Genomic DNA, 12737 nt, shown 5'->3' with positions numbered 1-12737 from the left:
TCAATCATAACAGCGCATATAAGTAAAACTTCACACATTTAATATTATAATCAAGTAAAATTCTAGCGAGGAACTTAGAAGAGGCAATATTAAAACAATAAAATGTACAGTACCAGCACTTGTACCTGATCAGAATATGAAAGGACGAACGCCTTCAAAGTAAGCACTTCTTCGATTTCCCAGGTGTTCTTACCAATCCTTGGTGCAGTCGTTCACTGCGCGCGGTATTAATGCTCCACTCAGAAAACACAAGTGAACTCGGATGTCAGCTTCGCAAATCCTTTAAAGCTAAAGTCGGGTATTTCTTACAAAATTTTTGAAATACATTCAATGCAATTACCTTCTCAGCACTTTTCATAGGTTTCCCTTTGCGATGTTTAACGAACTCAACTCTGTGATCCACATTGCACAAGAAAAAGTAATGTCTCGCTCACTCACTCACGCACTGTACTGCTTGCTGCCCAAGCTCACAGCTTAACAAAATGACGGGTCAAGCATGAGCGAATGTGTCCCTTGTGCTCTTCAATTTGAAATGCTTGTTTATATTAAATAACATTGAATACAAATAATTTTTTGTATATTTCTCTCACTTAAATTATTTGAGGAATCATATTTCGGACATTCTGCATCTAGGATCTAAGCCATGATGTGGCTAACGAACTAGTTTCATGTCTCCGCGTAGATGTCCCGCGGCAGCACTAACCAATAAACGTTAACCCAAGCACGTGCTTATGTTTACATCACGACTGGTTCTCTGGGTGAAATCTGTATATAATCAATCATATATCCTATCTTAATACTACATATCATTACCTACTTTCAGAAAGAAAATGCAGGAATTGCCCTAATACTAGTTTATTAGCTTGCTAATGCGGTATTAAACAAAATTATCTTGACTTGGAAATCGTAGAGAAAAGAAAAACATATGTTACATATTTCGTTTCAAATGCAGTATTTTCTCAATTAACATAATTGGGATTTCTTTCATCCATAACTTTCCGTTAATAACTTGTTAACTCATTACAGTCCATCATTATTACACAAAAGAAATTCAAGGGGGTTGGATTTTTGTGTTAGCATTTCAGAATACGACATAGTTAATAAGTTCCCTTTTATGTGGTATCAACTGACCTTCCACATTAAATTACTATATTCATAGTAATACCAAGCAAATATAGTCATATTTATACATTTACACCAGTGAAAATCAAATATCTTATCATTAAGTGCCATTCATAGAATTATCAATCAGTATAAATTATGCAATTTGTGCTATACATTCACATATTCATATGCTACTATCATTGAAGAACATTCATATTATTTACCGCTCTGCCATTACTATATTGTAATTCAATACCAATCTACCTTCTCATTGGAAAACAATCATTCAGTACGGCGATGTCTCTTACTATCCCTACATCTACTCCGTTAAATATGTGAGATTCATTTAAGCTTTCGTAAACTTGCATAACATACTACCATTCGACATTAATTCATTTGGACTGTACCTACATACTCATATAATCCATTTCTTCTTGCAGTACAGCCATAATTACCTTGTCTGCCGATCTGGTCTCTTCAACATGTAGGTTTTACTCTGCAGTGCAATTATTCCGATGCTAATCTCACCTAGTTCAATGCTAATGACCTTTCCGAGTAGATTGATACATAACCATCAATATACACATTTTGTTCAAGCTTATAATAACCTAAATTCACATTAGGGATATAACTATCATTCAAATTGGCACGCATTTGCGGTTAACTTCTCAAAATCTAGCATTGTGAATCACATAATGTCACATACACTTTATCTGTAGGCAATTTCATACTCCTACAATTTTTTCATTAACTACTAATAATTTTAGAATGAAAATCTGGGAATCTTATTACTTATCTCTATCTGACTGTGTCATCTTCTTGCTTCTGCTGGTTTCACGCCATCTATGCAAAATCAGCTCCCGTCTCCGTTTACTTCACAGCTTGGCAATGGTCTGGGCATCTTGCGTTGAGCTATGGCATCCAGGGCGGCCTTCCTCCACCATTTTAAGCGTACATCATATCGCCGGTTTCATTGCAATAAGAAGATAATATTAGTTAGGCGAAATGAACAGTTAGATCTTCCATTATAAGTCTTCTCACATACTTGAGTGGTCATTGGTATTCCTTAATGCTTCAGAAATGTTCTCTAAATATATATCCAATAAGGCTTTTTCTCATAAAATATGTCGTCAGCTGAGTGTTCACTAATGCTCCTAACAAATATTTCTGTTGTTCTTGATGGTATTATGACGCTTATTTTCTCTGCGTTATACTGGATCGTATCTTTTTCTGTCTCCGATATTTTAAAATGTGATGTATGTGTAGTTCCTTATTCTCGGTTTATCTTGCACGCGTAAATGACTAAATCCAGCGCTAAGATGAATATTATCTCTCGGTTTTCCGTCCATACGTTGACTCAACTCTTCTTGATTTGCAGTACAATTTTACTATTTTTTCCAAACTCGATCTTCACTTACAAAGTACTTAAGATTAGCATGAATTCAACTATTTTCTTTTGTACCGTAGTTGTTTCATCAAGGAACCTCTTTTCTCGCCGGTCTTCATAAGTCTACGCCTTCTAATTACGGTCAATTCGCATCTTGGATTCATCTCATAGATGTTCGCACTGTTTGAAGCTACTCCGCACCATTTTCTCCGCTACATCTGCATGTCAACGATCATGTCGACCTTAACACAATGGTACAGTATTTGTACAGAATACTTTCAATTACAAGAAACGGTGCAATCTGCCCGCAGAAAGCTCTACAATCACCACAACTGTTTAAAAGAAAATCTTCCTTTTTTCTCCAATATCGAATACAAGATTCATCTATTATTGTATTTCCTACCAGTGGCATGATTTCCGATAATTTAAACTTCCTTTATAACTTCCAGTTTTCACTTACAGTAAAAGACCACAAACGTTCTGTTAAATTCATGTTCATACGTGGCACTCTTAAGAACGCGAGACTGTAGACAGACTGCCGCCGAGCACTTACGGTAAAGGAAAAGTGAAAGTGTCCAATTTTTAGAAGCGATATTTTCGAAGTAAAAGAGGGGGTGGTATTCAAGATTATATGGTAATATGAATGACTTATTATGGCAGTCGAATGGTGGAGAGAGAGTAAGGAATTAGTTTTAAGTATTTTGCTGTGAAATTGGATTTTTCCATGGCCTTTTCATTCTCTCTTTAAATGGACTTATCCCTTTCCAGTTTTGTCTTCCACAATTTAAATTTTTTACTTTTGTTTCTGCTTCCATTACAGCTTTTATTCTTCTTCAAAATGTATTAAAAGTTTTTGCAACATCATTGTTTTTTTTTCTTTCAGATGTGGAAGGAATAAAGTTTGTCATCAACTTTGATTATCCTAATTCATCTGAAGATTATATTCATCGTATTGGACGTACTGGTCGTAATTCCAAGGGAACATCATATGCTTTCTTCACAGCCAAGAATGGAAGACAGGCTAGAGACTTAGTCTCTGTGCTTCGTGAGGCAAACCAAATGGTCAATCCAAAACTTGAAGAACTTGCCATGCGGTCTGGTGGTGGAAATGGATATAAAGGTTAGTACTATTTCCATTTCTCTGCCACTGGGTTTAAAAAAATTATATTTGAGTGTTTTCCCCATATTGACCCTGTTTGTACATTCTATTTGAGAGAAGTTTTGTGGAATATTCATCAGATATCAAAGCCTAGAATTTGGATACTAGAGCTCAGCAACCCTGCAAGAAATGAGAACTTGGAATAACTCCCTACCATTCCGGCTCTAGTCATGAAAGTCCAGTACCACCCCCTGTGAGTGGGGGCACAGACGAATACACCCACGGTACCCCTGCCTGTCGTAAGAGGCGACCAAGCCATGATCGAATTAGGACCCTAATACTACTTGTAATTAGTACCGTCACGCGGTGAATACCCTGGGTCGCCTTTACTTGCGAGTAGTACCACCGTGTTAGGTACACAATAGGTTTGTGACATTCCTTCCTCGTTACCACATTATAAATTCTGGTCAGTGGATGATGACTTTTATATTGTCATTACATTTTATATCATTTTGTACCATTAGGGGCTGATGACCTAGATGTTAGGCACCTTCGTACATTATCAAGACCAGTACCCTTCTAAGCTGTACGTGGGTGTCTCATCACGAGCCAGTAGAAGTGAAGATCGCCCAATGTTGTCGAATAGTGACCGCAGGTCAGTGCTCGCCCAGCTGCCATGGGAGGTGTTTCCATTAAGCTAGCAATGAAATACTCTAGCTCTGTGCTTTGCATGACGTTGCACACAGCTTGGCAGCACTGAGCAGGAATAGGGCCTAAACAGCCAGTGACGCCTGATTTTGTATCTTGAGTGTTGCACTGTATTGAGAGATTTTCCTTGGTTTCTTTCTTGGGATCCAATATATTACCCTATTGAAAGAACGTAGGCAAATTAATAAGAATCTGCAGTTTTTCTCTAATTGTCTTTAGGTTGGCTGTATGGCGTGTGCTCACCAGCCACCAAATGGCGCTGTTGTCTACGTCCGTGGTAGGTTTCAGCCTTATCAGATCAGTACACATTATGTTGTTCCCATGAAAAAGATGGCTGTGCCACACTGCACCAAGGAAGAGCAGCGTTTCATGATCAGTTTTTGTGGTCTGAGAGTGTACCAGAAGCACAATACGGGGACAATGTTTTGCCACAACAAAGTGTTTACCAGTGGATTGAACAGTTCACAGGCATGAAGGATGACAAAAGATCCGGGATGTCCATCTGCAGCTGTCACTGGTGCCAATATTGAACAAGTGCGTGATATGATCCTGAATAACAGATGAGTGTGACTGTTGACGACTTTGCAAACCATGTGCACATTAGCCATGGTTCTGCTTATGAAATCATGCATAACAGGCTTCACTTCCACAGTCTGTTAGAGATGGGTTCCAAAACAACTTAATGAATAGAAGCGGAATCGTGTAAGAATCTCTCGGCACCTACTGGATAGTCATGTTAACGAAGGTGAAATGTTTCTGAAACGGATCATCACCGGAGGTGTAACATGGGTTCACCACTTCGAGCCAAGCAAACGTCATAGCATGGAATGGAAGCATCCTGGACACCTAGTCTAAAAGAAATCCAAATTCAAGAGTCAACCTTCTGCAGGAAAAGTGATGCTCAGTGTTTTGGGACTCTCGAGGCCCAATCCTGGAACATTACCAGGAAAAGGGGTAAACAGTGAACGTTACAGTGATAAGCTGGTAAACAAGCTGAAACTTGCAGTTCGCAACAAGTGCAGAGGTAGATTGTCAGAAGGAGTTCTTTCTGTTGCATGACGATGCACGTCCACTTACCGCCGCCCATACCGCTTAGTTCTTAGGTCTGTTTTCATGATGCTCGAGCATCCTGCATACAGTCCCGATCTCGCCCCATCAAATTACCGTTTGTTTGGTCCACTTAAAAATGCACTTAAAACGGGCCGTCGAAATGATGGATCATGGGCATTGAAAAACAGGGTGACTAAGTTAAAAAATATCAGTAAAAAGTGTATACTATGGTCATCTGAGGAGTTGCGTGCATGCACTGTAAGGGGTGCGGAGGGTAAGTAGTCAAGTCTCAAAGCCTAACAATAAACATCGGTTCTGTCCGCAGTGATTCTTGTGAACTAAGGTGCTGCTGTGAAATTTCAAATTGGTAGTGCAATTGCACTTTCTTTACACATTTATTGTAAGTACTGTATAACGAGCAGTTTGATAATGAAAACTCATTTCTTTCAGTGAACTCTCACCTTTTTATGACTAATATTTGTAACTTATTATATTATCTGTTACTTGTGCCGAACCTACAAGATGCTGCAACTTATCGTGAGATGCAGATAGTACTTGAAAAAAAAAAAGAAATTACATAAAAATTGATTGCAGGTACTTACTAACTTTCCCTCGTATATACCTGTCAAATACTAAATCTGGAGATTACCATGACAAAATGAACTGCAAGAATTTCATCATGTGGCTTAAAACACAGCTGGTACCGAACATAACAGATAATTGAAACATGATGATGGACCAGACCCAGCTAATTTCTGAAGTACCTTCATCATCTATCAGGAAATACAGAGACATGGCGAACGACAAATAACATGCATTTTGATAACGATCTACGCGGGTGTGAATTACATAAACCAGCACGAGTATACACTGTGAACAATTCCTTCAAATCTTTGGGTCAGTGAGTGCTAAGATTACCTCCTTGTCACTCTGACCTGAATCCGGTAAAGTTAATATGGAGTATTGTCAAGCATTGAATTGCTGACAAACGCGAACCCGTTGCCCGTGGACCAAGATATGGCTTTGCGACTTGTGTGCGTTGAGTGGAAGTATGAGTGTGAGCACGTTGACAAGTTGCGAACTGAGTAGTGAAAGAGGGATGGAGTGTATTTGTACTGTAGGTTGTTTGTCTTGTTTAACAGCTGACTACAGCCGTTATGCTTTGCTACATTGGCAACAGCGCATTATGTCCTCTCGTGCTCTCTCTCCTCTCTGTCACTCCAGCTGAAGGAACTAGTGCTCGCATCGCGTAGATTCCACGGTCTTACTTCAGCTATATTATCAGCTATTCCAAGTGGATTTTTACGTTCTTCATATGCCAGAAAAATTGTGGAGTAATTTATTTCCTTTATTTGGTTCCGGCCTTTGTAGACCCCATTAAATTTGTTCTTACCCCACCGACAACACCAGTGTCTATTTTTGGATTTGCTGCTAGGCCGTGGCAAACGCGGTGGTCTGCTTGCAGAGGGTTAATTAAAAGTTGCGGCCCACAGAGCGAAATTTCAGGTTTTGTCTATTTTGCCCAACATGTTAAATACCCCTAACAGATACATAAGGAACCAATTCAGTGTGGAATTTGAAAGCAGAAAGAGGAGAGATCAAATATCAAAGTAGAGAACAGCCTTGGAGTGGTTGAAAAGACAAAAGGGTAGTCGCTGGGAAAAGAATGGGCCTAGCACATGGTGGATTGAGTAGCAGCAGATCAGGCAAGTCTTACCTGGATGAATAGTAGCGTGCTCTCAATTTACAGTCCAAGCAACTCAAATTTTTTGGGATTGTAAAACTTGGCTGTCACACAAGTAACTAGAACAGGGAGTCGGTACGTGGATTTACAGTGGAATCTCTATTCTCCATTTTTGAGGGACCATGAAAATAAAATGTATAGCACGGGAAAACTGAAAATCCGGAAATGAATGAAAACCATCAACAATTTGGCTAAACATCACAAAAATGAAATATGTATAATTATAATCTTACAAAAACTCATAAACCACACAAAACTACAACCCCAATGGGATCATGAAGTGATGCATGGGGTCAGTGTGACGAATCCCGATATTCTTGGCTATCTAGATCGGGGTTACCATCTCACCATTAGATAGCTCCTCAATTAAAGGTAATCACGTAGGCTGAGTAGACCTGGAATCAGCCCTTTTATCGAGGTAAAATTGCCCGAACTGGTCTGAATCGGACCCAAGCCGTCTGGATGAGAGGCAGGCATGTTAGACCGTGAAACCGCATTAATTACCGGTACGCGAGTTCAAAATCTCGATACTTTATATTCAATTTTACCGGGGAATCTTCGTCAGTTTCCTTTGAGTACTTTTTAGTTTAGGAGCTTTGATTAACCTAACTCTTCGAAAAGTCTAGTAACGCCAAGCCAAACGACAGTCGACCTTAAGTAGTTTTTAATTTTCTCATCTAATAAAATAAAGCACATTAGATGGCTAAATTCCCTCTTCTTAATCTTTCATTGTAATTTGGTCTCCGGTATACTGTTCGTAGTCAATTTCTGGAAATCTTGTACCACGTAAATTAGGCCTACATTGACTTTTAAAGGTTATGTTGAACTCGAAAACATGGTTTCGAATGTATCGATTCTCAAAAGTTCTCGAATGCATTATATTCAATCATTCAATTCTGTCTGTCACTAATCCTATCAAATTGGAAAGAGAAAAGAGGATCATCAAAACTTCAGAAATTACGGTTATTTGTGACCTTGAGGTCATCTGGAAAGCGCGCTCGCTGTACATGTCAGTACGAGTTGGAAATGATACAAACCATTTAAATGTAACGTGCGCGAATAAAACGACTGCGGTAGACCAAAACAGTAGCCAAATAGGCAATCCCAAGACTTCCCATGGCTTTCTTTTTTTAATGTAAGGTGCAACATATGTTCTTGTCTCGCTAACATAATCGTGTACGATATCAGAATACTAAATTTGTGTTGAGAAGGAGTGATTTTGATTCCTGCCTGAAAGCCCAGTTACTCTACAGTACCCTGAGGAAAGTGCCGGAAACCTGTTCGGCAGTATGATCGAAAAAAAAGTAAAAATATAAACATCTAACCCTGGACATAATGTGGACGTTTTACAAGTGCAAACATTTGACAAAACTCGTCCTGTCTTCAAGCAGAACTGTCGAAATGCGCCGTGTCTCCTTACAATTGTTGTGGTCACTCTCTGCTTTATGGTTTCCGAGATTCTCTAAACAATAACACCCGAATGTGATGCTAAGATTATCTCTTATGCAAGTTCATGGCTGATCGCTTTTCCAGTACAGTACCTGTACTTGCTCTAATTATCGCAATGACGGGACCGTTAACACAAAGATCCATAAGTATGCCATAGCCGTCCTTTTGTGAGATAGTTAATTAAAAAACGATTGATTGAGGATTTAGCGTTGATGGGACTAAAATTTCTGGACGGTTGATCTGGGAAATCGTTTCTTTTAGGAACGGATAATGCGGGATTTTTACAATGCGATTTAATTCAGATGCTCGCGGGACCACTTAATTTGAACGCATATTCTGGGAATGGATAATTGAGGTTCCGCTGTATTTTCTTGCTCTATTTCTGCATAACGTATTTACGTGAATAATCCCTGCATATTTTTTAAAAATACTTGAGGCACGAAATTGGGGGTGTGGGTTTTATTTGCATCAAGGTTGGCAACACGCTCCTGGTTCACATAGTTTTCGATGTTATTCTTTGCGTAACTGCAGATGGAAGAAAACTGTCCCCATATGTCATAAACAGAAAACAATTCAGACTTTGAATTCAAAACTGCCTTTCCATTTTAAAAGTTTTTACAGAGTAATTTAACTTGTGATTTTTTTTTGGTGTTACAATAGAACGTGTCTTCCAGGGCAGCTTTCCATACTTTCACTCACTTCGGTGTGTCTAGTGTTTTTCATAGTTGCTAGGTGTAAGTGAAATCTTAATTCGTTAGTAGTCAGCATTTTCAGGAATGCTACAATATCACGATGCAGACAGTTGGAAAAGCGTGGCTCGTTATCAATTTGTACTCGCTGAACAATATTGTCAGTGCCGATGAAACTGCATCTTTTTTTTTCAAATGGAGAGCTCAGACTGACTTGTGGTTTTAAAGATGGGGTCACTGTACTGTGTTGCAATGCAGATGGAAGCAAAAGAATTCCTCCCGTCGTCATGGGAAAGTTTGATAAGCCACGATGTTATAGATGTTAATTCCCATAGGGAACCTGAAATATTTGTCCCGAATGAGTAAATTTATAATACCAATATAGTTGATCCGTTATTGGACATTATAAATTTTCCAGCTAACTCATTCCTGGTTGCCAGAGTTTCGCCCCAATGTGCTAAGTTGGGCTCATTAGTTTGTAAATAGCACACCTATCAGGATGCATGTCTAGTGCTTCCATCCTCTTACTGTGGCATTATTCTTGTAGATGTAACAAAGAAGCAGACTTTATGAAAATTCAGCGAGTGCCTAATTGTTGCCTGAAATTTGTTTGTTATAGAATTCACCAGATGCTATTATGCTATTTCATGCCTGAAACCTGATAAACAACTAACATATCCCATACTCAGAGGTGCAAACTGTTACGAATTGCCTGTAATTATTACGGGTTTCACCTCACGATTACAGAATTACGGTCAAATGGGAAATTACGAAAAAGCTGACATAACGAAAAATTAATTTTCTACGGAGAAAAAGGAAACGAGAAATGTTCAATCCTTTAGAGCCTTTCTCCTAAATCGTCCCCGTTTCAATGCTTGTGAGTTGGCAATGTTACTTATTCGATCGTGACTTCCTTTTGCTACCCAGAAGTGTTGTAAAATTCATTGTGAATGAAGGAGCTCAGGTGCTGCTCTTCTCAACTATAAATCCTACAGTAATGTTGTATTTGCTGTGTTAAGTGTACCTGACAGTTTACAGAAAGATTGAGAAAGAAGGGAGGCCTAACTTAAGCACATCTGCACTGGAGTCGCTTATGGTTCAGAAGACGAAAATGTTATCAGAGTGGGAAGGATGCTTCAAGAAAATCTACACTGAAAAGCAGCTGCTGTGTGAGAAACAAGCTACAAGGAATGTTTTATCACAGAACTAACAGGTTGCGTGCAAATTTTATTGTGTAATGTGATATACTTTCGAATAGATTGCTAGAGGGAGGGGGCAAAAGGGGTGTCATTATTGAGAAGGAAGGAACATGCTTTGGACTTAACTCGAAATTTTTCTCGGGGGCTTAGGGCGATTACTGGTAATCCACTTCAAAAGTTGGCACCTCTGCATACTGATAAGATACACCGGCTGCTCACTGAAGGCAGAACACACAAAATTTCATCCCAACCTAAGTACTGTACTTAATTACTCGTTCTCCTTTCATAGTAGAAATACCCGTCGTCATTCCTCCCTTTCTTTTCCTGTTTACTGATCCTTTATGTGTAACAATTCTTTTTTTGGAATTCACTGCTTGTCAGTGTCAAATACTTCATTGCCTAAATTTAAGATTCTTTGCCGAGACTACGTGCTGAATGTGGTTGACTGATTTGCATGTTTGAATGAGCCAATGACGTGTGAATTAGCGTAATGTATTATTGTGTAGATTTAATATATATTACTTATACTAAGCCCTGCTCGCATTGTGTTCTGTAACACAGGTGCTGGTACTTTCAGCTTCACCTATAAAACCCTGCACTGCTTGTCTAAACTTACCCTTTGAAGGCTGCCATAGGTGGCCAGCCTCTTGCGATAAAGGCATCTGGTGGTCAGTAATTCCTCCTATTTTTTACTAATATAACCTCCAGTATGGTCAATAATCCCCTAGGATAAAGGATAAATTCTTATGTGGTTGTGTAATTTACCCAACGTTATTTTCAAGCGTATTTGATACTTTATTTCGCGAGTGTATAGTCCATCGCCTTCATGTATCGTGTTTCCTGCTTGCTGCTGCAGCACGTGTGCTTATCGGCTGGGGATTCGGGACGGCAATCGTCCTACAAGCAAGAGGCTAGTGCGCACTAGCGACTCAGTGAAGCGGGATGAAAGAACTTTTCTTATTGTGTGATCCATGCACTATTAACAGAGTTTCTGTGCATAATTTTGTTGGAGTTGTACGCCACGTGTTTTTTTCTGGAGGTTCTGTGCTTATCCCCATGTCAAATCGTATGTTAATAATGTATGGGAGATACCGATCTGTTTTGTGTGTATTTCAGTGAGTTTTTGTTCATTCTTACTTCATAATTTTAATGAGTTGAATGAGTTTCTGGATTTTCTCTTAATGTTATGGCCAAGAAACGTAACATTATCTGCAAGTGTTCAGAGATACCTATAAAATTTAAGTTCTGTTCATTTTACAGTCTAATAAAGCAAACTATTATGCGTTCTGTTGCATGTGTTGGTATGATATAAATACCAGTGGAACCTCGATATCTTGAGTCACCTCGGGAGGTCAATTTTATTTCAAGACATAGAGAATACTGTTTTTGAGCATGTATAGCACATAACTGAATTGTATGTATCTGCGGGCTTTTACTGAATACATTATTTTTAACAGTAGGCTACCTACTTAAATATAAACCCAAAAAAACTCCTATTTTATGGCATCACTTTAATTATAACACTTGTTATAGTAACTTTTTAGAAGATAGGATACAGTACATACAGTAGTGAAACAATAAACATAGCTCTGTTAACACCTTTGAAAAAAAAAATCCCTTAGTTTCTTCTGTTTGTTGCAGTTAACCTTTCCTCCCTTCATGTTGAAACTTCTCATCAATACCACGCAGCAGTTTCGTAAATGGAGCTTGTCATCCGGGACTTCTGAGCTTGCTTTCACACGTGACCAGTAATTGGCACCCGTGAAACAAGGAAGCTTTGCTGATTTTCTGATGACTAGATTTGATTTTTTATGTGAAAGCTGTAAACTCAAGGTTAATTTCATTAACTGGTTATTTCATGTGTCTTGGAATTAAATGTGTGTTGTTTTTTTTTTTCAGGTGGTCGATGGGGCTATGGTTCAGCTAGAGGTCGTGAGAACTCTTTCCGTGGTGGCAAAAATTTTGCTTCTCATAAACGATGGGAAGACTAGGCACCTAAATATGAGGTAAATTTTTTGACTATCTCCAGCTGGCTAACTCTGAGAAAATGTGCTTGTCCAGTCTCTCCTGACTTTCTACACCCTCCCTAGCCCAATTTTCTTTGTACTGTACACTCCTTTACTTCTCCCTTTCGACAGCTCTCTCCTGGTCTCCCTTTTGGTCTCTTTCCACTCCATTTTGCTTATAATTTTGATAATTCTGTATGGGTTCCTGCTTTCTTAAATCTGAGGTCTTGTATAAAATACCTTTGTTTTTCTGCAACACTGTTTTAAATTAAGGGCATGTACAGTCATGCAGAGTTCCTTGC

General features: G+C 38.9%; 1 protein-coding gene across 2 annotated transcripts in view; it reads left to right on the top strand.

The window, feature by feature from the left end:
- Positions 1–12737, top strand: part of LOC136857036 (ATP-dependent RNA helicase p62) — a 154868-nt gene that overhangs the window by 119134 nt on the left and 22997 nt on the right. For both annotated transcript variants that reach the window (XM_067135384.2, XM_067135383.2), the window contains exons 12-13: positions 3375–3611; positions 12329–12435. In XM_067135384.2, coding sequence (XP_066991485.1) covers positions 3375–3611; positions 12329–12420 — 329 coding nt within the window. In that variant the 3' untranslated portion in view covers positions 12421–12435. The remainder of the gene's footprint in view (positions 1–3374; positions 3612–12328; positions 12436–12737) is intronic.

This window comes from Anabrus simplex, chromosome 1 (assembly GCF_040414725.1).
Source record: "Anabrus simplex isolate iqAnaSimp1 chromosome 1, ASM4041472v1, whole genome shotgun sequence".
In the NCBI taxonomy this organism is placed as follows: domain Eukaryota; kingdom Metazoa; phylum Arthropoda; class Insecta; order Orthoptera; family Tettigoniidae; genus Anabrus; species Anabrus simplex.
Note: the sequence above shows the minus strand (reverse complement) of the source record. Positions and strands in the feature narration are given on the sequence as shown.